We start from the raw sequence: 26870 nt of genomic DNA, 5'->3' as shown, positions 1-26870 counted from the left end.
CCCAGTTTTGGTAATGGAAGGTTCTGTGCATAATCACATTCTAAGCACACCAGTCATCTGATTTACAATGTGCTATAAGCTGCTTTTTTTCTGCATAATAGCCCTCAACATATTGTTTGTGTAACTCTAATCTACATTCAAGCTCCTTGTTTTCATCACATTTAAGCCTTGTAGTAGTTTCAGAACAAATGTCACAAATGTCTGACCTAGGTTGTCTGAATGCAAAGTTCAATGTTTTGAAGAACTTATAATGTGCATGATACTTCATACTAACTCGACTACCATATTTTGCCCAGTTGTACTCTTTAAAGAGGGTGAATAATATACTGATATTTAAATTTGGGTTCTCAAAACACAACTTGCTTAATTTTGATGCTGCATAATGTGAATTTGTGTAAGGAATTGTTACAGAATGCTCCTTAATACACTCCCAAATCTCCTTCCCTATTTTATGGGGTCTATTTTCATGCTTACCCATTCTTTCTTCAAAGCTATCACCTTGCAGAACCTTCTTCTGCACAGTCCTTAAACGCTTTTCAGAAATGTTCAGCACATGAAGGAGCAAATTTCTGCACATAGGCACTTTACAACCTCGGTCATAAAATGAATACACCCATACATTTTCTCTGTTCTTGGTATCTTCTTTATTTCTTTAACATCCTTTCTCTCCACACATCCTGTTGAGATTTATTACCACAATGATAAAAGAGATTTAATAATGTTCCTTGGATCTCATCCATCACTATTACACTACACTCTTTTGGACAACACCGATCTACAGGCTTAAGTCTTTTTGCTCGGACAACCATTCCTTTCTTGTTTCTATAGCTTTCCACATTGTTTATTCTCTTCTTTTTGTCTGTAAAGTCATTTTCCAATTCATTACCACTCACTTCACTCATTATATCATACAACTTAACAATCACTGCAACTCACAGTTGACACAGGAGCTATACACAGTAAACAAGGAGACAACTGCCTGTTATGCACTGCCTTCTTAAGATGACTCCTCAGCTTGCACGAAAGTTACGAGATGAAATTTTTAGAGCCAGTAATTCAAATGTGGGAGGTGTCAATTTAGCACTTTGACGGAAGAAAAGGGTGTAAAGCACAATTAGGCTCAAGGTCCATCACACTCCTCAATTGAAAACTTCATAAAAAAAATGACCTTTGTCAAAAATGTTCATTTTTCAGGAGAGCGAAGAAATGTAAATAAAAACTGAATCTCTCTTCAGATGTTGCTTACTGTTCAAGTAATGAAACAATAAAGAGGTGATTTCATTCTGTCCTCTCTTGGTAACTCATTCGTGACATGTAAGCATTATTACTTCATCATTGTCAAGGTTGCAAGTGCCAAACACATAATATCATAGCTGTTTTGCATGAAATATTGCATTAGTTGTTAGCTGAGGTACAGGAAGGTGTGGTGTCACCGCCAGACACCACACTTGCTAGGTGGTAGCCTTTAAATCGGCCGCGGTCCGTTAGTATATGTCGGACCCGTGTGTCGCTACTATCAGTGATTGCAGGCCGAGCGCCGCCACATGGCAGGTCTAGAGAGACTTCCTAGCAATCTCCCCAGTTGTACAACCGACTTTGCTAGCGATGGTTCACTGACAAAATACTCTCATTTGCCAAGACGATAGTTTAGGGTTGCAACTTTGCAAGGCCTTACCAACACCAACTATTGTGCTTTTGAGTGTCAATGTGGACTCCCTTATTCAGATACTATGGTACGTGATGCAATTGCACAGAACGTTTCTAATGTCCGTATAAGGGAACAGATTTTGAAACTAGTCAATCCCTCCTTTCAACAAGTGATGGACATATTGGATCGGCAGGACACACTTGACTTTGCTCAGGAATCATTTGAAACTTCACCAGCCGTGTGTCAGGTTAACCGGCCCGCTGGGCGAGCTGCACGGAGCAGTAAACAGCCTTCGTGCCTGGCCGTGCCACTGCCGCCAGGCTCTCAGCCATGTATGCCGCGCAGGCAAGCAAATGCAGTGCTAAACTCGTGCCCGCGGTGCGCTACTAGACATTCACGTGAGAGTTGCCCGTCACGCCAGGCTATTTGCTTTTTCTGTAATAAAAAAGGACATGTTCAGAGTGTTTGCCACAAAAAGCTCAGATCGGAAACTCACAACCATTCCAGGCCCTTTGCTTCGCTCCGAATTCGAACCAAGGATACTCAGGCTTGGGAAACTTCGCCCATGGAAATTCGTGTAGTTCATTCCACTCCAATCAGTGCCACTCTCTCTAACAGTGACTGTGTTCATCCCACAAATAGTGTGCGTCGACATCGCTGGAAATCCCGTCAAGTCGCAAGTGATTATGTGCCAGTGTCAGTTCCCGTTGCACGAGACAGTCGCTCTTGTCGTCAGCAGGACAATAAACTTTTTGTGGACTTTGACATTAACGGTAAAGTGATACCATTCCAGCTCGATACCGGAGCTGCAGTTTCACTGATCAATCAAGACAATTACAAACAGCTGGGCACACCTCCGTTGCGTGCTGCAAATGTTAAGTTGGCTAGTTATTCAGGTCAATATATCCCTGTATTAGGACAGTGCAGCCTTCTTGCAACATACAAAGGACAAACAAAACTTGTGTCATTTTACGTCCTTCGTTCTTCTTCTGCAGTGAACTTGTTTGGTTTTGATTTCTTTCAGTTGTTTAACTTGTCTATAGTAAATCAGGTCCTATCAGTGAACCAGACTATGCCTTCAGACAGTGTTTCTCGTCTATGTGAAGAATTTGCAGACATTTTTGCACTGGGCCTTGGTTGCACTACGAACTATAAAGCACATTTGGAACTGAAAGTAAACGCGCAACCGAAATTTTTCAGAGCGCGCAATGTTCCCCACGCATTGCGTGATGAGGTCGCAAAAACATTACACGATTTGGAATCACAAGTTGTAATCGAACATGTGCAGGCTTCTCTCTGGGCATCACCCTTAGTAATTTTGCCAAAACCTTCCGGAAAATTAAGACTTTGTGTGGACTTCAAGGCAACAGTGAATCCGCAACTAGTGATTGCAACTTTTCCTTTACCCCGCCCGGAAGATCTTTTCGACAAACTGTGCCAGGGTAAATATTTTTTGAAGTTGGACCTAGCAGATGCATACTTGCAAATACCGGTGGACGAAGACTCCCAGCGCGTTTTGATGGTTAACACGCATCTTGGTCTGTATCGATTCATACGACTGCCATTCGGGTGTGCATCCGCCCCTGCATTGTTTCAGCAATATCTCCAAACTGTTTGTGCGACGGTCCCTACTGCAGCAAACTATCTGGACGATATTGTGATCTCCGGAAAGACGGAAGAAGAACATTTAGGCAATCTCAGAACATTATTTCAGGTCTTGCAACAAAATGGTCTTCGCTTGCGGAAGGACAAATGTGTGTTTTTTGCTCGTGACTTGCCCTACCTGGGACATGTACTCAATGCCCAAGGCATACATCCCAGTCCTGAGCACCTCCATGCCAAACACGACTTGCCTTCGCTGCAGAATTTGAAGCAGCTACAGAGTGTGCTGGGAAAAATTAATTATTATCACCGTTATATACCACACGCCTCTTCCATTGCAGCTCCGCTTCAGCGCTTACGCCGTAAAGGTGTTCTGTTTGGACGACAGAATGTGAACGCGCCTATCACCAGTTGAAATTGGCGTTGCTTTCCAATACTTGCCTTACGCCATCCGTTCCCCAGAAGCCCCTTTTGTTGATGGTGGATGCATCGGATTTTGGAATCGGTACTGTGCTTGCGCACAAAGATGGATCGCACGATCGTCCTATTGCCTTTGCGTCCAAATTGCTCTCGTCTGCGCAAATAAATTATTCACCGATCAAGAAAGAAGCATTGGCTCTCGGATTTGGTGTTACAAAGTTTCATGATTTCTTGTATGGTCGTCACTTTACCATCATCACAGACCACAAACCTTTGACATCGCTTTTTCATCCGAACAAGCCTGTACCTCCCCGTACAGCGCAGAAATTCATTCGCTGGTCTATTTTCCTCTCGCAGTACCGCTACGATATCTTGTATCAGTCCACTGCTAAGCATGGAAACGCCGATGCGTTGTCCAGTTTGTCATGTCCATTATCATTATCCGGGCTGTTATGCCGTGGTCGGTTGACGAATTCTATGTCGATTCCCAACATTTTGTCTCTGACTGCGGGAGACATCTTCAAGGGGGTCCGTAGCTCAATGGAAGGTCCAACATACCCACTGGCTCGCTACTGACTAAAACGTTGGGAATCGACATAGAATTCATCAACCGACCACGGAATAACAGCCCGGATAATTATAATGGACATGATATTTCCGGCTGTGAAAGTCTACATTTTATTGTTGTCCCGTTTGCCTGTTGCTGAGGATAGGGCATTCGATTCCTTTGAACTTGCTTGCATGTTCATTGATTCGGCAACCGATGACGTGGTCGAATCCTTTTTGATTGATTTTCATCGTGTAGCTACTGCCACAGCTGCCGACCCTGTCCTTGCTACCGTTCTGCGTTTTGTTGCTACGCAATGGCCCTTGCCAAAGTCACGGATTGGGGATCCGTTGGTCTGCCGATTTTTTGCTCACCAGGAGAGACTTTTTGCATGACATGGTGTTTTGCTGTTGTGTACTGATCATGATTAGTCCAGGGTCGTGGTACCACGTTCGTTACAGTCCTCTGTCTTACGGCTCCACCACCAAGGACATTGGGTTATAGTGAGAACGAGACAACTTGCTCGTCAGCACTGTACTTGGTTCGGAATCGATGCCGCGATTACGAATATGTGCTCTTCTTGCATGGTGTGTGCCGAAAAACAATCGGCACCCACCACGGAAATTCTTTGGATGGCCAAAAGCCACTTCACCTTGGCAACGCTTACACATCGATTTTGCTGGTCCATTCTGGGATGCTCGATGGTTGGTTGTGGTAGATTCATTCAGTAATTTTCCTTTTGTTGTCCACATGTCTTCCACGACATCATCTGCCACCATCCAAGCGTTATCTGCTATCTTTTACATTGAAGGTCTTCCACAGACTATTGTTTCTGACAATGGCCCACAATTCATGTCCGCAGAATTTCCGTCATTCTGCAAGGCCAATGGTATTCAACATCTGACATCCGCGCCATTTTTGCCACAGTCAAACGGTGCCACTGAATGATTGGTCAGGACTTTCAAGTCACAGATGTTGAAGTTAAGAGAGTTGCATTCTCGGGAGGACACGTTATTGCTCTTTTTGTCCTCGTATCGCTCTCAGCCCCGAGATGGTCGCTCGCCGGGTGAGTTGCTCGATGGTCGTCATCTTCGAACCTTGATGCCTTTGCTACATCTGCTGCATCAGGTTCCTGTGCAGCAGCAGACACCTGCTTTTGCTCCAGGCGACGTTGTCTACTATCGTCACCACGAAGGTTCACGGCGTTGGCTCGAAGGGCGCATTCTTCGCTGCCTCGGACGAGCTATGTATCTGGTTTTGGGGGCCTCTGGTGAGGTGCGCCGGCATCTCAACCAGCTGCGCCTCTGCCGTCACATGGGATCTGCCACTCGCCGTCTGCTTTCAGTGACGGTGCCATCCAGTCAGCGCCCTGGGGACCCATTTACTTACCGATGCTGCCTTCCATTTTGCCCCATGGCGACGCGCCGCCGCTGCCTGTTCCCCCGCAGGCGATGCCCACAGTGGACACTTCGCTGCAGCCGCCGGGCGCCTCCCTGGGTCACGCACTGTCGATCGCTTCCCGTGACCGGCTGTCCTCCGACATAGAACTCTTGCCTGCTCCGGACCATATGTCGTCTTCACCCGTCGGGTGCCCCGACCCGATGGAGGTCGACCCATCGGCCCCTCCTGTCTCTCTGCGGGCGCATACACCGCATGTTGGCGTGCACCCTGGACTAGGTTTTCGGGCGTTTCCTAGCTCCTCTCGGACCGAATGGCCGGGTGCGGGTGGCACAGCCTCGCCTGTTGTTAGGCTCCTCACCTCGTCGCATACATCAACATGGGGTCCTCCCGACGGCGGGCGGAAGCCTTATGCCACAACCGTACGGCGATTTGCAGGGGAGGAATGTGGTGTCACCGCCAGACACCACACTTGCTATGTGGTAGCCTTTAAATCGGCCGCGGTCCGTTAGTATATGTCGGACCCGCGTGTCGCCAATATCAGTGATTGCAGACCAAGTGCCACCACACGGCAAGTCTAGAGAGACTTCCTAGCACTCGCCCCAGTTGTACAACCGACTTTGCTATCAATGGTTCACTGACAAAATACGCTCTCATTTCCAGAGACAATAGTTTAGCATAGCCTTCAGCTACGTCATTTGCTACAACCTAGCAAGGCGCCATTATCAGTTACTATTGATATTGTGAATCATGTACCTTCCAGACCGACATTCACCATTAATGGATTAAAGTTAAGTATTCCTCCAGCTACGTCCTTTTTTCTAAATTCTAATTTCCTTGTCCTGTTCCAGGCCTCACGCCAGCCTGTGTGAGCTAAAACGCGTGCCTTTCAGCCTCCTCTAGTAGCAAGGTGTCGGCTCTCCTGCCAACCAAAACAGAAGGTTTTGCATGTTACTGAAAGATACAACTTTCACTAACCCCTTTTGAGATTTCTGCATGAAGCATCTTTTAGTACATAAATGGCTTTCACTTTTCTGAAGTGAACTTCTTTTTTGAACTATCAATGTGGATTCCAGTAGCAGCAGGTATCTGCTTCTCTAATCCATCACAGATAGAACAAGTGTCAGACTGAGGATACCCAAATGATATACTGAAGGTACTGAACACTTCTTAGTAGAATTTATGGGGTACATTAATATGATGTTCATCTAGAAAAACTTAGTGCGTTTTCTTCACAGGATTTCAGGCAGGTACCTATTGGACAAATTCTTATGGAATGAGTAATGAGAAACCGTTGGTTTAAATAAAGATATGTGATTTTCAACAAGGACTCCAAGTATCCCATGAACTGCACAAGGACTGTTATAATGCCTACCTTTAATATCCTTTGCAGAACTGTTGTTTGTGAGTAGATGCCATTGGAAAGTGCGTAGTCAACCTTCAGAGATTGTGTGAAAATCCATGAATACCTCTCTACAAACAGTTAACTCTGTTGTAGTAACATCACTAGTCTGTCAGACTTTATAATAAAAAGAAATTGTGTGTCTAAAAGGGGTACTGGACAGTGAACAAATGCCATCATCACAACTTGCACCCTCTTCACACACTACTTTGTGTGATCTTCTTTGTTTCACATTATTAATAGTGATAAGACCAGCCGAATAGGAGTCTTGTGCATTTTTGACTACTTGCTATACCAGGTCTGAGAAAAGCTGTTGCTTTGTTCAGTAGTTGTTGTTTGAAAGCACTGCAGTCTTTTGCATCTGCAACCAAAGGTTACATACCCAGCTACCCATAAAGAAAAGCAGATGGAAAAATTTACTGGTGGAAATAAAGAATGTAAACAGTGCTTACCTGTAATCTTCTCCAAAACATTATTTCACGATAACACTTTAACCAACACATTCATGTGTTCCTTGCCTATCAGATTTTTCTTCTTCATTACTTTTTTGATTCTTTCTTGGAGTTTCTACTGTTTATGCTATTGAACACAGTCTTTGGAATTCCTTACTGACACAGAACGGTCACTTGCCAAAGAGTAGAAATAATCCAACAATGTCTACGAGGGTGACAATGAACATTCAGGTTGCATTGTCACCTGCTTTCAGACAAAAATAGCCCTTGTCAAATGACAGAGTGTTTTTATCATAAATTATTTTGTTTTGCTAAAGGCTGTTTTTGTAGAACCATCACATTTCTGAGCCACAATAACTCAGGACAAGGGACATTTCTGCCATGTCTCAGTTGAACAAATTGTGAGTCTTGGGGACGGCTACAAGATTGAGCTGAAATTGTGAAAATGAAAAAAATTGACAACAGTTGTTTTTGTTATGAAGTCTTAAATTGCAAATTTTTTAAAGTAGGAGGTTGAAATTACACATCAAGGGGCAAAAATAGATGATGGAGCATTGGCTCAGATTCATAGTGAATCCACCAGTCGGTAGGGGGTTCACTACACTTTATTGAGCACACTATATGGCACATAGTGCTACCAAGAGATGAGTGATTCTGTACTTCCTTCCTACAATCACTCTGTTCTCTAACTATCCCAACCTTAGTTTGTAAGAAAAAACAAACTGACACCTAATCAAAGTTACGACAAGGTCATATAATAGGAAAAACATGGTGAACTAACAAGCAGCGGAGGTGGTTTTTTTTTCAAAATCAGACACTCCCAACTTTCTGAGAACATTCTTAGAATTATCTCAGATTAATTCACTTGGGATATAATTAACATTAAAAGCTCAGACCCACAAAATTTCAGTCACCTGTTTTGCTTTAATGACTTCAAGATTCTGAACTTTGAAAATATAATTTTACTGCAGTGTTTTTTCTGAATGAGACAACAAGCCTCGCTACTTAATTCAATCGGTAATTAAAATGTCAAATGATTCATAATCATAAAATATTTATTTCAAGATGTATGCCATTCTAGTAATTAGGGGGATTTCAGAAACCATGTAATAATGTTGCAGATACTTTTGTGGATTATTAACCTGAAACATATTTTACAAACCAAAGAATAGTAAAGTCTTAAGCTCCATGCCAAACAGTCAAATCTAACCTTACAGAAATTCAAAGCATTATGTAATTTCAGAATTCACATCATATTCTCTCACCTGTCTTTATATAGCTACCCCTACCACAAAATCTGCAGTCCTCCCCTAAACAGTACACTGGTAAGATCTCTATGTTGGATTGTATTAGACTAGTGCACAGACAACATGTATGTGTCAGTTCATGTTAAGAGTTTGGAGCCAACAAGCACAGAGAGAACATTAAAGTGTTGGCTTGGCTGAAAGTCTGAATATTATTAATCTGACCATCACAAGTTTGGGTCGCTAACAGTGAAATCCTGTGACCCAAAATAATACAAGTGACTAATATGTCTGTAACGATTACGAAATTTGTTGAATTTATGGTGGCATCAAATGAATCTCAGGTGAACTAAATGACATCCATTCTGAAAGTGTTAATGATCTGTGAACTATGTGTGCTGGATAGTGTTATGTATACTTGTAATCATACTGTAAATCTTTTCAAGCGGACTAATGCATTCATATTTCTGTCATTCTATGTTCTGCTACTTTGAACTTTAACCAAATCTGTGACACTGCTTAGTAGTCAGATGGGTCTCCTTCCTTACAAGATGACAAAGAATGAAATGTGCTCCCATTTACCTGTACATACTGAGAACTGCAGAACTGGAACTGGCCACCAACTATGAAACAGTGTAAATATTTTGGAATGAACAACCTTTAAAACTAATTTTGTGTGTAGTTCACAGCATTTTGATCTCTCTTACTTGACATCACTTCTCAATACAATATTTCAGTTCAACAAGCTATAAGACACCAAGACCCTTAAAAACTGAATACAACAAAACAACAGGTGACTGCAATGACATCCCTGATATATTACAAAAGTTGAGAACAGAAATGAATGATTCCCTTGGTATAAATGAAACACTCCTTTCGCATGTTATTCTAAAACTGAAATTAATGTAGAAAAAGTTCAAAGGAAGTTACATTATGAAAAATAAAAAAGTAACAGCAGAACGGTGGTTAGTTCTCAAGGAACATTAGATACACACAAAAGAGTGGATGGATTTTTGTATGCTGATGAGACTTCGTGTGCAACAGATCATTCCAGGGAGTTTGGACGGCACAAACAATAATTGCCTAAGCCATCAGGAAATGGTATGATTATTAGATAAAATGTGTTGAGACATAGAATTACTGTAAAATTAGAACACACACAGCACCCAGTTAGGGAATGTTGGTCATAATGTACCACAGATGGTACCATTTGAAGATGATCTTGATATACCAGAGGCTTCCTAAAAATTTACATAATACATCTATGATGATAAAAGGAAGGAAAGAAGATTATGATAAATTGTTCCATTGATGATGTGGTCAATGGAAATGACATACAAGCTCAGATTGTGGAATATAGGGAAGGAAATTGTTCCTGACATCCTCAAAGGAACCAGCCCATCGTTTTTCCTTTTAGGGAAATCACCTAAGACTGGATGGCCAGACAAGGATTTGAGCCACCATCCTACCGAATATGAGTCCAGTGCCTTGCCACTACATCATATTGCTTGAATCCCCCCATGTGTAAACTATGTAGCATACAACTTTTAATCCCGTATCAGTAATCCCATTTGTGAAATGGAGGAAAGACACCTTGTTTTTTCACAAAGTATTGTAAAGTATGATACATCAAATGCATAAGTATTCACCTTCTTGATACACAGTTTATATAACAGTTATTATTCTTATAATCATTCAAAAAGAGAACTGATGCTTTTGCTAATGAAATATTAAATGTGACTGTATCTCTTTGGAAGTAATTTTGGTCATATTGATACTGTACACATATCTTTGTAACAAGAAAGATCGATGTATTCAAAAATCTCTGAACTGTGGCTTCCTGTATCACTGCACTTGTTGATTTCTGTGCAGAACTGTAGAACAAGTTCTTGAGTACATACTCTATGGTCAAGTCTTGAGCCTGGGGCAGTGCAGTGAAGACAGAATGAGATACAAGCAGCCATGACAAACTGTACTGCATGCTGATTTCTGTAATTTACGTCATGGGAAATGTTTTTGGTGATGTCAAGCTGTACTGCATACTGATTTCTGTAATTTACTTCATGGGAAATGTTTTTGTTGATGTTATGTGGAAGAAATTGACATTCATTAAATATCTAAAATGAAAACAGAGTTTTGTACCATACAGTAATTTCACAGTACTTATATCAAAGACAGCAACCCATTCCTCTCTTCGGAAGCAAGGTAATCGATCTATACAACCCACCAAAATAGAATTCTACATCAACAACGCAAAATTTAAGTAACTTTTATTGATTTTAACATCCATCTGCTCATTTTCTATTATCACACAAATGGTCACATTGTTTTTAGGTGCCTGTCTTGCAAATATTTGTTGGTCATTAGACAACTGAAGCCACTAGAGCAAGGGAGTGGGTTAAAGGCTCTGACACTGAATGGCTGCAAAATAACAACCTGAAACTTCCATCTGCTGCCACATCTTATGACAAACATCTGAGAACAACTCTACTGAAATGTGAACAGCCAAATTTAAGGTGATCAGAATTCCTTTTGCACTCAGTTAAGAGACAAATAAAACTGCTGTATTTTTCTCTGGACATTGTGAACACATAGTAATCTAACTTATTTAGGCATTCATCAGAAACGTTCATAATCCAACTTACTTATGTATTCATCAAAAACGTGGTGGCACAGGAGGGAAAAAACACTTTAAGCATTCTTGAAGTGTCTGGACTACCTCATCAGACTTATGCACTAACTCAAAAACACACATGTTAAAAGAGCTTATTGTTTCGACAGGCAACTGAACACTTGCTGAGAAATGACCACAGCGGAAGCTAAATGATAGGTAACACTGAAAGCATTCAAAGATGATATTCCTTAAAATCAGCATTCTGTTATCCAAAACTTATTGCATATAATTTTTACACATCATAGTTTGAATTTTCATTTACTGTTGCACTAGACATTTTGTCATTCACTGCCAGAGAGCAGCACGTATGAATGTTCGCACAGTATTATATGTCCCATTTTACTACTCCTGAAAAGCTACATTTCTCTTGGTCAACACAACAGTTGAATGCAGTAGTGCTCCACAAGGACAAAGTTGGCATACTTTTGCGATGGAACAGGAATTTATCAAACAACACAGCAGTAACAGAATCCTGATTTGATGCCTGCTGTGGATTGCAGTACCACGTAGATTTCAGCCAGTGAGCTATTGCTTTGTAAACTCAACATGGTGGTTATTCATAAGTAATGACCAAGGATGTTTCCAACATAAATTCAAGGATTACAGCCAAGTTTTCTCATCACAACACCTAAACAAGAAGTCCAACAACAGTGTTTTGCATTTGACATTTTTACTACAAAATAACAGAGCAAAAGATAACTAAAATCTGTCAGTGAATAGCGTAGAGCTGCATTTTAATAATGTTCAGCTAATGAAGTTCTTCAAAACTGATAATTCGAAAATTAAAACAAAATTCGTAAAAGACATACAATCTCAAAATATTTCTGAACTTCATCCACTTCTAAACTAAAAGACATTAGAGCACACTTCCACAATTCTGATTAAGTCTACATGCTGATTTCCAGTATGACAGAGACACAAAATAAGTTCAAAGTGAATGTTCAATCAGCATGAAGTTGATAATATGCAAGGAAGCATAATCTACATTGATATTATTTCTGTATTTTTCTAGTGTGGTTGTGTGGGTTTCAGTTCCTCTAGAAATTAATTTATTATTAATTATCAACACTGTCAAGAAGTAAATGTATTGAGGAGTAAGTGTAAGAATTCCTCTTGTCTCAGCATGATGTGCAACTGTCTATTTCACACAATATTCTCATTGGTCACTTCTGCTAAATAAATGTTTTACTGACTAACTGCATTGCTCCAAAACACTACATTTATGTTCTGTATAATATGGTTAAGTTTGGGACACTGATTAAATATGTGTCATCTGCCAACTCCTGTTTCCCACATAGTGAACTGTTCTTTTCACATTCTCCAGTTAATCATCATATTATGGTACACAGCAGAATTTTTGGTTATTGTGTACTAAGTGCCAAATAACGTAGAAGTTTAGCAACTCACTACGATATTTCCAAGTGCTATTCTACAGCTTAAATAATTGATCTTAAGCCTCAATTATTTGAAGGACAAAAATAAACTGAAACATCAGTGATGGAAATTATCACAGATATTGAAGTGTTCAACTATTACAAAATATCTGCAGTAAAGTCTCAGTGAGATTTATTCTGAACAACAGCTTCGTGGCTCAGTAGGTTAATGCCAGAACACAGATGTCAAGGCCCTGGCTACAATTCACAGTCAGCCCTAAGATGTTTTCTCTTACTTCTTTCAGCATTGCCAAGTATACATTAACATGAAAAATGCCATGCTGCATCATGGTTCAGAACCCATGTTAAACTGTAGGTCCCAGCATGAGTGGCAGGATCGGCCCTTTCAAAGGTCTAGATCATACCATCTCTGATGCTGCCATACCTAGTAAAATATGGTGATGCACAATGCTGCCATCAAAATTTTTCATTACTTATCCAATGACATAAAATGTCTGACTGACAATTTTAATAGTTAGCAGCCTTTTATCAACGATTAGACCCAAAGTGTTTAAGAAAACACTTTGGAAATTATAGCAATCATAAAAACTATTGATTTTTTCCAAGATTTGATATAAATCATTGGAAAGAATAATTTTTCTTACAATAAATCAGTTTTATTATGATTTATTCACTTTTTTGGTAAAGAACAGTGACACATGTAATAATAAAAAACACACTAATATGATAAAGATATTTCATAAATATATACACTCCTGGAAATGGAAAAAAGAACACATTGACACCGGTGTGTCAGACCCACCATACTTGCTCCGGACACTGCGAGAGGGCTGTACAAGCAATGATCACACGCATGGCACAGCGGACACACCAGGAACCGCGGTGTTGGCCGTCGAATGGCGCTAGCTGCGCAGCATTTGTGCACCGCCGCCGTCAGTGTCAGCCAGTTTGCCATGGCATACAGAGCTCCATCGCAGTCTTTAACACTGGTAGCATGCCGCGACAGCGTGGACGTGAACCGTATGTGCAGTTGACGGACTTCGAGCGAGGGCGTATAGTGGGCATGCGGGAGGCCGGGTGGACGTACCGCCGAATTGCTCAACACGTGGGGCGTGAGGTCTCCACAGTACATCGATGTTGTCGCCAGTGGTCGGCGGAAGGTGCACGTGCCCGTCGACCTGGGACCGGACCGCAGCGACGCACGGATGCACGCCAAGACCATAGGATCCTACGCAGTGCCGTAGGAGACCGCACCGCCACTTCCCAGCAAATTAGGGACACTGTTGCTCCTGGGGTATCGGCGAGGACCATTCGCAACCGTCTCCATGAAGCTGGGCTACGGTCCCGCACACCGTTAGGCCGTCTTCCGCTCACGCCCCAACATCGTGCAGCCCGCCTCCAGTCGTGTCGCGACAGGCGTGAATGGAGGGACGAATGGAGACGTGTCGTCTTCAGCGATGAGAGTCGCTTCTGCCTTGGTGCCAATGATGGTCGTATGCGTGTTTGGCGCCGTGCAGGTGAGCGCCACAATCAGGACTGCATACAACCGAGGCACACAGGGCCAACACCCGGCATCATGGTGTGGGGAGCGATCTCCTACACTGGCCGTACACCACTGGTGATCGTCGAGGGGACACTGAATAGTGCACGGTACATCCAAACCGTCATCGAACCCATCGTTCTACCATTCCTAGACCGGCAAGGGAACTTGTTGTCCCAACAGGACAATGCACGTCCGCATGTATCCCGTGCCACCCAACGTGCTCTAGAAGGTGTAAGTCAACTACCCTGGCCAGCACGATCTCCGGATCTGTCCCCCATTGAGCATGTTTGGGACTGGATGAAGCGTCGTCTCACGCAGTCTGCACGTCCAGCACGAACGCTGGTCCAACTGAGGCGCCAGGTGGAAATGGCATGGCAAGCCGTTCCACAGGACTACATCCAGCATCTCTACGATTGTCTCCATGGGTGAATAGCAGCCTGCATTGCTGCGAAAGGTGGATATACACTGTACTAGTGCCGACATTGTGCATGCTCTGTTGCCTGTGTCTATGTGCCTGTGGTTCTGTCAGCGTGATCATGTGATGTATCTGACCCCAGGAATGTGTCAATAAAGTTTCCCCTTCCTGGGACAATGAATCATGGTGTTCTTATTTCAATTTCCAGGAGTGTATGTATCTGTCTAAGTATTTGTCCCTTATATTTTCGTGAATTGCTTACTTCTTTCAATAAACAAAGAATTTTACTGTCTGCGACAATTGTTGTGGAAGCCTACACTTACATGCTTCTTTAAGACTTCTTCCAAGTGACACTGAGAGAACACTACTTTAGTATTGTATGGAAAGAAAATGAGAAATCAAAATAAAAAGGAGAAATATTTATGGCACCAAAAATAGGAGTATAAGAAAAATAAGTATACAGGAAATATCAATTTTGTAAATTATTATAGCATCACATTATTTGTGAAACTCAGTAAGTTACGATTTAATATAAAGATTGTGAAAGATATGGAAACTGGTCTCTTCCCACGGTAAACAATATGAATACCTGGAACATAAGTAAATGGAATTCTCATAGAGTGTCACAGCACCTTACAACAATACTGAGATGCATGATTGTTGAGACAAACAAAATGTCATACAAAACTGAAGTTGATTCAGTAATGGAAAGAAACAATCAAAGATCCTTGATGTGACAAGGGAGGGAGGGAGGAAGGGAGGGAAGAAGAGGGGAAGTTATATTGCACATGTTTCAAATCTAACAACAATGGATAACTTTCATATTCAATACAATATTCAGAAGTTAAACAAAGCAATGAAAACCACGTGGTTTCAAATGACTGCTGAAAAAACTGTAGAGGAAACAATACTTAGAATACAAGAAAACTGTTGCAGAATGGGCATTATATAACATTAAGCTAAGACTACAGAAAATATGTGAGGAGATTATTGTCCAAGGAAGGAGAATTCATATAATGTTCCATTTAAGTTCCATATGAATGCCACGTTTTAAAATGTTGATGAAATTTAGTTGTGTGCATCACAAAAAATGGAAGAGCTAAACAATTTGTTTTTAGTTGACACATTAACACAGTCCATAGGGACTTTGGAAAGTCAGTTACAGATGTCAACCAACGCAAAGACCACTGTGCACCAAAATTGGTGCACTGTCAGAAGAGAGCGAACATTCTGGGTCTCTTGCAGTATGGATAACAGATGAATCTTGGTGTAGTACTGCAGTGGCACAGCAACTATAAATGTATTCAAAATTTGAAGCACACTGGACAGTGCGATAATCGCGAGCAAAACGTCTAAACTGCCCATAGATTTAGCACAAAATTCTGGCTATATATGGACCAAATGCAATGTCACACCCAGCCACTGTGAAATGAAACCAACTATTTAACCATGGCCACACAGATGGGATGATGCCGACTGTAGAGTCATTATCTTGCACCACATGATTTCCATCTTTTTGGCAAGCGAAAAGAACATATTGAAGGAAAGAGATTTTCCAATGATGAAGACTTTCACACAGTGATTCTCGAATGTCTCCATGACCAAAGTGCAAAATCCTATTGTTGAGGAACTGAATGACTGGTAGAACATTCCAATTACTGTTTATGTGATTTTTATGACTATGTTGAAAAATATTGTCGTGTATCTGTATCACTTTGAATAGTAACATTCAATAACAGATATTTGGCCTGCCAAATATGTAACTTACTTTTTGGTGTCCCCTCCTATTTTCAGCACCATACATTTCCAACATGTTACTAACATTCAAATTATGATTTTTTTACAATTTTAAACATGGCTGTGAGCCAGAAATCATACAAGGATATGATTTGTATAATATAGCCAACCGGTTGAAATAACATTTAATGTGATCTGGTGCTGACACTGATTATGGGTGTCTTCATCAGACTCAGAACCATTAACACACAGGAAAACCAATAATCATGTAGTTCAAGATGATGTCTAGTGCAGTAATTGAGTCAATAAAAGATACAGTTCTGCTGTGAAAAAAGGAATCTGTGGGAACTGTAATATTGAAATTGTGTAACTAAACAAAAGCCTTCCAAGTTTACAAAAAAAAAATCATGTATGTTCTAAGGCATGACATTTTGCAACTAACAAATAAAAGCTGTAAGCTGAAGAAATTCCATCATGTTCCAAACGATAAAACACGGCAATTGCAGAATGATAATCTGGACAGTTATGAGTAACTGAAGGAAAGTGTCCAACAGGTAACAAACTTAGCAAATGGAATTATGTTCACAGGTATAAATGGGTACAATGTACTGACAACAAATAGTGATGGTTACAATAAGGATGACAGACTTCATAAATAGTGTGCGAATAGAAGAACAAACCAGTCCACAAAAGAATAATACAACTGAAATCAATATACGGCACCTAACACTAGTGAAGTTGTAGAATCAGATGAAAAAAAGAATTAGCGAGGTCAACAAACCATGTAAACAATGTGACTTTAATGGCAACTTACTTGGAAATCAACAATGAAGTGCAATGTACTTTAGTTAGCTTATAGAAATGGAAGAAAGCTAGCTGATGGTGTACAAAGCTTGAACCATGGTAACATCCAAGTTAGCAGTGTGGTGGAGCCGGGTGTGAGAATGAAAAACATCATAGTGGACATAGATTTAGATGCACAATGTTGCATGACCATGATTTTGTTGTTAGTATAACAGGTACAAATGAAGTGGCATGTAGTGAAGCCAATATTTGTATTGGAGGTCTGACTAAGTTTCTGGAACAAAACAAACACAAAAATACCATTGTTGCTACAGTTACACATCTTCATGATTTAGCACACAAATTGTGTGTTAAGAAAGAAATAAGAAAAACAGTTGCAAGAACTAAGTTATTATGATGAAGATATGAAACATGTTTGATTCTAGATATTGATACATTAGATACAAGCATGCACACTAAACATGGATTACATTGGAACTATGAGAGTATACGTTTTTTTGTGTGAAAAATTACAAAGATTGATTACAGAAAAGATTGAACTGAGTAGTTTAATATGTGAAAATAGTTCAACAGCGAGTGAACTTTTTTAGTGCAAATCAGCCTTCAGTGTGCACGCAAAACACCACAGACAGAACTAAAAACGATGAAAAATTTAAAATAATGTTCCAGAATGTCCAGTACATCACGAAGTAAATAGAACACGTTGATGAATTTCTAGGAGAGAGTAAACCTTACTTATATATTGTGAATGAACCTGGATGCAAGACGAAAGAGATTCAAAGTTTTAACTTCAATAATTACAAAGCTGTGAGTAAGATGTACAAGGATGGTGGTGCAGGCACGATGCTAGAAATAACAACCAGTGTGAAAACACTGATCATCTTCGTGGACTCACTGTGGAGATGTCCTTTCAATCACCAGCAATAAAAATAAAGACGGGCAAAATCAACTTCATAATCATAAGCCTATACAGATCACCAAATAGTGGTGTAGATGACTTATTCTGCCATTTAGAACTATTAACAAACAAAAAGCAGATTATAATAATAGGGGATGTCAACATAGACTCTTTAAACTATAATGTAAATTATCTTCGGTATTCTGACTTGTTACATTGCTACAGCCATATCCATATAAATTTGTTACCAATGATAATAACACCTGACCCACAATCTGGCACTAACTGTGTTGTAACTTGAGGAGGACATTGCACAGAGAGACTGGTACAAGATAAACAAATCAGCTGATATTAATGAAAAGTATAGCCAGTTCTATGAAATTTTTTTACAACAGTTTTATTTAGACATGTCTAGTAATAAACAAACTAGGGAAATCAAAGTACACAAAGAATCTTAAAATTCAGCCAGAAATCCACAAATTAAAGGAAAATATGAAAGACCTATATGTGCTGTTCATAGATACGAAATACCAGTACTTCCTAACAAGGTACATAAACACCAGAAAAACATACAAGGAATCCCTGGAGACTCTAGAAGCACAATATTATGCTGAACAGATAAGTGACTCCAGTAATGTTAATAAAACAGCTTAGAATATAGTAAGCAAAGAATGTGAAAATAAAGAGAACCCAAGATGCAGTAATATAGCACTAGAAGGAAATTGGTGAGTGAGCGAAAGACAGTGTGCGAGGCCTTCATAAACATTTTGATAAGAAGTAAAGAACAAACTGAACCACACAACAAATAAACTCAGTAAAAATGAGTAATTCAAATAACTAGGAGCATGGGCTTCAAAAAGGAAGATCCACAAAGACCGCAGTAGCAACTTTTATTCACGAACTGTTAAACAGACTGGAAAAATGAAACAAAGTCATTGTGACTTTCCTTGATTTGTCTAAGGCTTTCAATTCTATGAATGATGCAGTACAATTATCCAAATTAGAAACTTATGGCCTAAGACGAGTAGCACTAAAGTACTTCAGTCTGTGCCACCAAGATACAAGACCATGTACTACGAGTAGCACTAAAGTACTTCAGTCTGTGCCACCAAGATACAAGACCATGTACTAAACTGTCGTAACAATGAAAGTAAAATCTTAATAGTAAAATCAGCATACAAAATTCTTAACTGCGGAATTCCCCAATGAAGTATTCTTGGGCGATTTTTGTTTATTGTGTATATTAATGACATAACAAGCTGAAAACCTCAAAACTAGTGAATTATGCTGATCACACAGCATTTATTAGCTGGGGTCATAATGAGCAGCTAGCATCATAAAGCAATAAAGGAACTCTGTACTGATCATGGAATATCCAACAATAAGCAAACTTACATCGAATAAGGACAAGACCATTGTAATGAAGTTCTAGTTAAATTATAACCAATCTCATACTGAATCACTTTCTTCTGTTGAAACATCTGTTAAATATAAGTTTTTCGGCATTGTGATTGACAAACATCTTACATGGACTTACACAAGTGTACTGTGATTAATTCACTTGCATTTGCAATATGGGATTGAAATTTGGGGAGGAGCCCCCAAAATGTACATGGGCAGGTAATTCGGGCTTTGAAATAGATCAGTTATGACAATTCCCAATATAAGTAAATGTGAATTATGTAGAGACTACTTTAAAAATTATAATTTACTGACTGTTCATTCACTGTATGTTCTTAATAGAATTATGTTTGTAAAAGAGAATGATTAACTGAATGTAATGGATAGAGACATCCATAATTGGATAGTGTTATGCATCAATTGACCAAGTATGATTTTGTATTTTTTCAGATTTTTGCATCCAGTCGTGTGTTAAGGTGTAAACTATCCACAAAAAAATTTTTTTTGACATCAGTGGGGCCGATTTTTTGACAGGAAGTTAATCTGAACCAAGTACCGAACACTTCACCTCAACTATTAAATTTTGCATCAGTTGGCCAACTCCACAATCCTATGGTTTTATTTTGCATCCAATGGCTATGCGGCAAATGAGCACTGCTTGGTCACATGATGCATTGATGTTTTGCCTGCAGTAAATGTATCAAAATAAGAAATTTCTGTTGTTCGCTGAAGCACGTCGTCATCCTCGTCCTCATCGTCCTCCTCCTCCTCACCATCTCAGCCTTTTCCCACGTCATGTGGGCTCGGAGTTGCTTTGCTGCATCCTACTCTTCCATAAATGCCTATCCAGTGCTTCTCCTCTGAGCCAACCTTTCTCCCATAGGTCCCCTGCTACCTTGTTTTTCCATCTCAGTTTCAGTCTTCCTCTTTTCCTTGATCCTTCGATTCCCAGGTCTTCTCCCTAAATAGTACTCCCCTCTTCTCTGCACATGTCCATACCATCTTAGCCTACTTTCTTGGCTCTTCTTCCCTATGGGCCCCACTTTCACTGTTTCCCTGATGTACTCATTTTGATCTATCCTTTCCATCACCCCACTCATCCACCTTAACATTCTCATTTCTGCCAGTTCTGTCTTTTTCTCTCGGGCTTTTGTAATTGGCCAAGTTTCTGCACTATACAGCATCACAGGCCTCACCACAGACTTGTAAAGCTTTCCTTTCATTCTGCAGCTAACCTTCTTATCATAGTACTCCACTCAGTTTCCTCCAGTTCATCCATCCACTATTTATCCTGTGCTGTATTTCAGCCTCCTGTCAACATTTTAAATTTCTAGAACCTTTGTAAAAGTCAAAGCTTTTATTATAATTTCATTTCTAAAAAAATTGTAAAGAATTTATTTAAGTTAAATGTATGCAATAATTTTGTAGGGTTGTAATAGGTATCAAGTACTGATATATTCAAATAAGGCATGCAAATATTCAGCATTATGTTAGTATCTATGTTCATGTGTCAGTAAAATACATACATCTTCAAATTCACTATAATTTATTATTTGTTGACATAATGTTTTAATTTATAGAAATTTTTTTAATTGCATTACAAATACAGTATTTTCTGACACTATTAGCATAGCAGATGTGTTTTGCACATCATGATCCACTACTCCTTTTCACAGTTAGATAATTACTATGTGACTACACATAAAAAGCCAAGCATGACATGGGTTAGAGGTCAGAGAGGAGAATGTATTAGGTTATTCACAGACTGCCTTAGAAACACAGACTGTCCACTTGAAACTGCCACAGAATTCGTTGTCATTTACAATGTTGTTATCTTTTTGTGCACAACATATACAAACTGGCTTCTTATATACTTCACGGCACTCTCCTCAGATTTCTGAACTCATTTTGTGGGAAGCATCCCACAACTGTCTTCTGCTCTGATGTGTCGAACTCTTCAACAACCCCTGGTCACCATCATGACTCAAGCTGAGGGATGCTACTTTCTTCTGAACACTATGACGTAGTTCTTTGCTGTTATGATGAGAGGTTTTCTGCATACATCTTTTTCTGCTTCGAGAGAATGTTCATAAAAAGTAGGTACATTTAAAATGATGATATACGCTGCACATGCCACGTTCCATTGTCATATGTTCTTACATCATAAACTACATTCGTCTCCACATGTCCACTATATCTTATTCGTCGTACAGTGCATATCAAAGCTTGGACATGGATGATGTTTGGGTCCCGATATAGGCGGTAGTCAGGCCCCGCAAAGCCTGGACCAGAATGTTGCCCTTCAAAGAACCATGCATAACCATTACTCCGAGCACCAGTATTCTTGTTGGCATCTCCAACATTTCCTTCATTTCTGTTGTCGCCCTCCTTGGTGGCACCAGCATCCCCAACACCGTCTTCATTACTGTGGTCTTGAGTAGCTTCAGCTGTGTTGTCCCCAACACCATCTTCATTTCTGTTGCCACCATAACCCATGTCACCATCAATGTCCTGATTGCCATTGTATGCAGTATTGTTGTCTCCAGGAGTGTCATCTCTACAGTCAGCAACAGGACCAATACTGGCTGCATTACTAGCAGCATCCTCAGCAATGACATTCCCAGTGCTGTCATTGTAATGTTCATACTGTGCCTCTAATCCCAGATCTTCCTCATGTAATACACTTCCTGTGTGGTTACTTAGATCTGAGACCTCATCAATGTTACACTCAACCTCAACCATATTTTCACCTCTATCTGTCTCATCCCCTTCAGGACCAAATCCAGCAGCATCAGATTCTGTCCCATTTTGTGAGTACTGTTTTTCAGACAACTCTAATTCACTGTCACTTTCTGAGGTTTCAACTTCTTCCTTTATTTCAATCTCTTCCATAGAGAGAGAGACGGAGTCAAAAGTATTCTGTTCACCATCTTGTTCTCGTTCTGCACTCCCACACATTAAATTACTCTTGGGGCTGGCACACCCTGTTCTATCATCCACTCTGTCATTTACATTATTCTGATCAGAAACTACAGTATCCACTTCATGTAGGTCCAGGATTTCTTTTGTGCCTCCAGTGGGTGAAGAACTAGTACTAGTAAATGTCCCAGCAGTTGACACCATGATTATGGGCTCAACTGATGATGACGTTGCACCATATTCTGATGCTGACTTTGAGACACTGCCTTCTGTTATACATGTTATTGTGCTGGTACTCTCTTTTGTGTTTGCTTCCAGTTGGGCTGTTTCTCTGATACTTGCTTCAATATGTGCATTATCAGTGCTACCTACTGGTGATGGTGTGTCATTTGTCTCTTCAGTGAGAGAAGTGCTGTGTGATGTGCTTATGCAGGTCTCAGCAGTCGACAATATGTTTCTGGATTTCGTTGTTAATGTTGTGGCATCACACTGAGGTGCAGACTCAGATATACTACCTCCTTCTACACTGGCTTCTGTATTGGTCTTCTCTTTGATGCTTGCTTCTAGATGGTATCTTCCCATTAAATTCCCATTTGATTGCATGCCTGCTGCTGCTGCTGGCTGTACTGCATCACCATTGGATAGTGAAACCACATTTAATTCTGCGGACAGTGTTCTTTTTAATGCATTCATAATATGAATGCTATATAGTAAACACCCAATGGGTGAATGGCATGTGCAGCTCGACACCAAGTGAGAAACGCCAGCTACCATATGCTCAAAATTATGGTCACTTAATGTATCACCAACTCCATTAGCACATTTCTGCAGATGTGCGGCCACATCCTGAAGTAAATGTGCAAACACATCAACAGTTTTTCGAAAAGTGTCACCCAACTGTAACTGAGGAGGTGCTGATGCTGACCGTCGACGCAAGTATGGGTGCATTTCTAAATGTGTAAGTGCATGTGCAGGTTGTGAAGCTGCACTGTCTCTCATCTGCAAAGGTGCTGTGGCTACAGAACATGAAGTTGGTGTGACTGACCTCCTACTACTGTGGCTGTTAATCTCTCTGTTTCTGGATGACTGGCCATCTTTAAATACTTCACTCATCATCTTGAGAGTTGTGATAGTTTCAGAGCTTATACTGCTGTGCTCTGTAGTTAGTGGTCTGCCTCCATACTGATAATCAGCATCTTTTACTTTGCTGTGAGAAGCACCCACGACAGTTTTTCTTTTTTGGGTACTACTGGCTGCTCTATTTACATCACTATTTCTGATGCTCTTCTCCATATGTTTGTTATGTTTTGCCTTCAAGCCATCACTTGCAACTCTTATTTCATTTCCACTGTTGTTATCTTTTCCTACACAACATATACAAACTGGCTTCTTATATATTGTACGGCGTTCTCGACGAAATTCTGAACTCATTTTGTGGGAAGCATCCCACAACTGTCTTCTGCTCTGATGGGTCGAACTCTCCAACAACCCCTGGTCATCATCATGACTCAAGCTGAGGGATGCTACATTCTTCTGATCACTATTATGTAGTTCTTTGCCGTCATGATGAGTGGATTTCTGCAAACATCTTTGTTTGCTTCCTGTTGTCGAGTTCTCTTCATTTTTTGTGCTGCAACCATTTGAACTCTTAGTAGTTATTTTGACATCTCTGACAGAGTAATTACTGATGCATTTTTTTTTATTGCGATTTGCAACTTTAGCCTGCATATGCTTCTCCATATCAAATGGCTCTAGCACCACTGACACTGTTTTATTTAGAACATTTGTAAGCTGGTCATCCTTACTGTATTCTTCCTCGTAGTTGGTCGCTGCCTTCTTACTGCTACATGTAACATCAGAATGCCTTCTTTTCCTGCTGTTTTTGGTCAATTCTATAAAACTTCTGTTAGAATTTGTATTATCATGCTGTGCACTTTGACTGATGTCTGATGCACATCCTCTTGATTCATTCGTCCTCTTGAGTGAACAGCTTTCCCCTCTGCCTCTGCTACTAGATCTGGTTTTCATGCCGGCTATTCACTCTCAGGCAGACACTGTAAAGACAAATTAAATACCAGATTACCATGTGAGCCAGAAGCACTATTAACAAACAAATCTTAAAACAACTGCAACAGATTTCAGTTTTAAAAAAATAAATAAATAAATAATAAACCCTGGTGGAATATGCACAAAAAACCAGGAATTTTTACAATCAAAAAGATGTCACATACATCACAACCAACCAAGTTTAACAGAACCATGAAATTGTCAAACTAATAAATAGTGATTCAGAAAAACTCTGCACCCCGCCTTTTCACTTTTCAGTGTACTTTTAATACTCCTGTACTCAGATCAGTAAGAAACATGGAGTGATACTTCACATATGTACTTACACACGGTGTCCCAAGAGGAATGGTCATTAGTCAGGGAAACGAAAGGAACAATCGTTTGAAGCAAAAACTTGCATATGTATATATGCCCTATTCCAAATGGTTTCGTAGATAGCACATATTTAATGTGTACTGTTATTTATTTTGTATATTATTCAATACATTGTCAAGGTTAAACATGCACATGCACAACAGTTAGTAATAAAAACAACATTTGATTTAAAAAGTCTCAACTGAAAAATAACATTTTTAACACATTCACCTCTAAGCATTACCGTACTTGTCTGTTTACAGCTGTTGTACAATTCACAATAAATATTTGGATACCCCACCAACTTCAATGAATTTGTGCATTTTTAGGAGAATAGATTATTTTGTTTGTCTGAGTGCCTCTACACATTTTGCAATGAGAGCATCAATGCCCATGATTAAGACCAAGCAGTTCATCTTCCATATTCATCATTTGTTTGTTCACCTCCAACTTCATCCAAGCCCATAAACAAAAATCTAATGTTGCAAGGTCTGGTCGCCTTGGTGGCCAGTTAATTCTTCTACCTCTACCAGTTCCGCAATTCAGGTAAGTGTGGTTGGGGTGTTCCCTAACATGTCAGGTAAAATGTGGAGGGGCCCCATCAAGCTGGAAGTACACTGCAGTCCATGTGGCTTAAGGAACAGAGGAATCAAATTTCCAAAAAATGCAAGTAATTCTGTCCCATAATTTAGTCTTCTAAAATGACTGGACCTATCAACAGGTTACCAGTCATGCCACATCAAGCACTGATCAAAAAATAAAGTTGGATATCGGTTTCCGCAGTAGCATATCGATTTTCCTGTGAACATCGATGATTATTATGCATGTTGTTGATTCCATAGCACATGAATGTGGCTTCACCAGTGAACAGTATTAATGGTCAGTTGATATTTAACCAGTAACTAAATTAAAGTTGTGTGGCACTGAACGAATGTGAAGAATGTAGACATAACTTGTCCACATCTAATTTCACCAAATTATTGTTTGTAGGTCACAAATACGTGCAAAAAGCTGCCATGTGCAGGCAGTAGGACTACACTGCACCATTTCAACAATGTGTTGCCATTCCTGCACAGGTTGTTGAACTACATGGTCAGAAGAATAATTATTGGAAGAATACCTGTTTCACGCAATACGCTGAAAACTCTCTACAATCAGGAATGTGACTGGTTAGAAAGTGCCGCCTGTACTCTTCAACAGAAGCAGGAGCACTACCAACGCAAATGTCATAAATGTCAAAAAGGTCCACAGCTAGAGCTATCAACTGTGTACACATCAAAGAACCTATCCTAGCTGTAGCATGCTGGCAATATGTGTGACAATGTTTATTTCATTGTTTCTGCTATCAATGACGAAGACTTTTCAGAGCATGAGGAGTATCAAATGCACCCCCTCAGCCTCGCCTCTTCCAGCATCTGATGAGGCCCAGAGGCTCAAACTGCCTCCTTCTGCAACAGAAGTATGTCACCTGAATGTTATGGAACTTCAGAGATTTCAACCCAAGTCAAGCAATGCATTATGGCACATTACTGTCCTAAATTTGAATGTAAGTCCTTTTCCATCAGAGATATGGACACCCACCCTGCAAGATATACTGTGGATATATGGTAAGTGGCTCCAGTCACTGCAGCCCACTCTATTACAAGTGCTAGCTATACCAGTAACACAAAGTTGAGGGAAGTGCAGTAACTTTCTGGTCAATCATTAATTCACCAGCATGTGACAACAACATAGTTACACAACTTTAGAATATGTTGCCAACAACAAGCAGTAGCAAGATACCACATTTACCAACCCAGTCTAGCACCACATATGCCAATGACAACATCATACTTACAAATGAAGCATTTCTCAGCCACTGTTTATAGGAATCCATTTTACATAAAAGATGACTTAACAACTGCAATTAAGTACTCACTCAATGAACTGAAAATACCTCCACTATATAAAC

General features: G+C 40.2%; 1 protein-coding gene across 4 annotated transcripts in view; it reads right to left on the bottom strand.

The window, feature by feature from the left end:
* Positions 1-26870, bottom strand: part of LOC126248765 (serine-rich adhesin for platelets-like) — a 286230-nt gene that overhangs the window by 218422 nt on the left and 40938 nt on the right. For 3 of the 4 annotated variants that reach the window (XM_049950125.1, XM_049950123.1, XM_049950124.1), the window contains exon 3: positions 23104-24552. In XM_049950125.1, coding sequence (XP_049806082.1) covers positions 23104-24526 — 1423 coding nt within the window. In that variant the 5' untranslated portion in view covers positions 24527-24552. Of the gene's footprint in view, positions 1-21148; positions 24553-26870 lie in introns of those variants that run through there. The other variant, XM_049950129.1, reaches the window with a different exon arrangement.

Source organism: Schistocerca nitens, chromosome 3, assembly GCF_023898315.1.
Source record: "Schistocerca nitens isolate TAMUIC-IGC-003100 chromosome 3, iqSchNite1.1, whole genome shotgun sequence".
NCBI classification, from domain to species: Eukaryota; Metazoa; Arthropoda; class Insecta; order Orthoptera; family Acrididae; genus Schistocerca; species Schistocerca nitens.
This window is presented reverse-complemented; position numbering and strand designations above follow the sequence as displayed.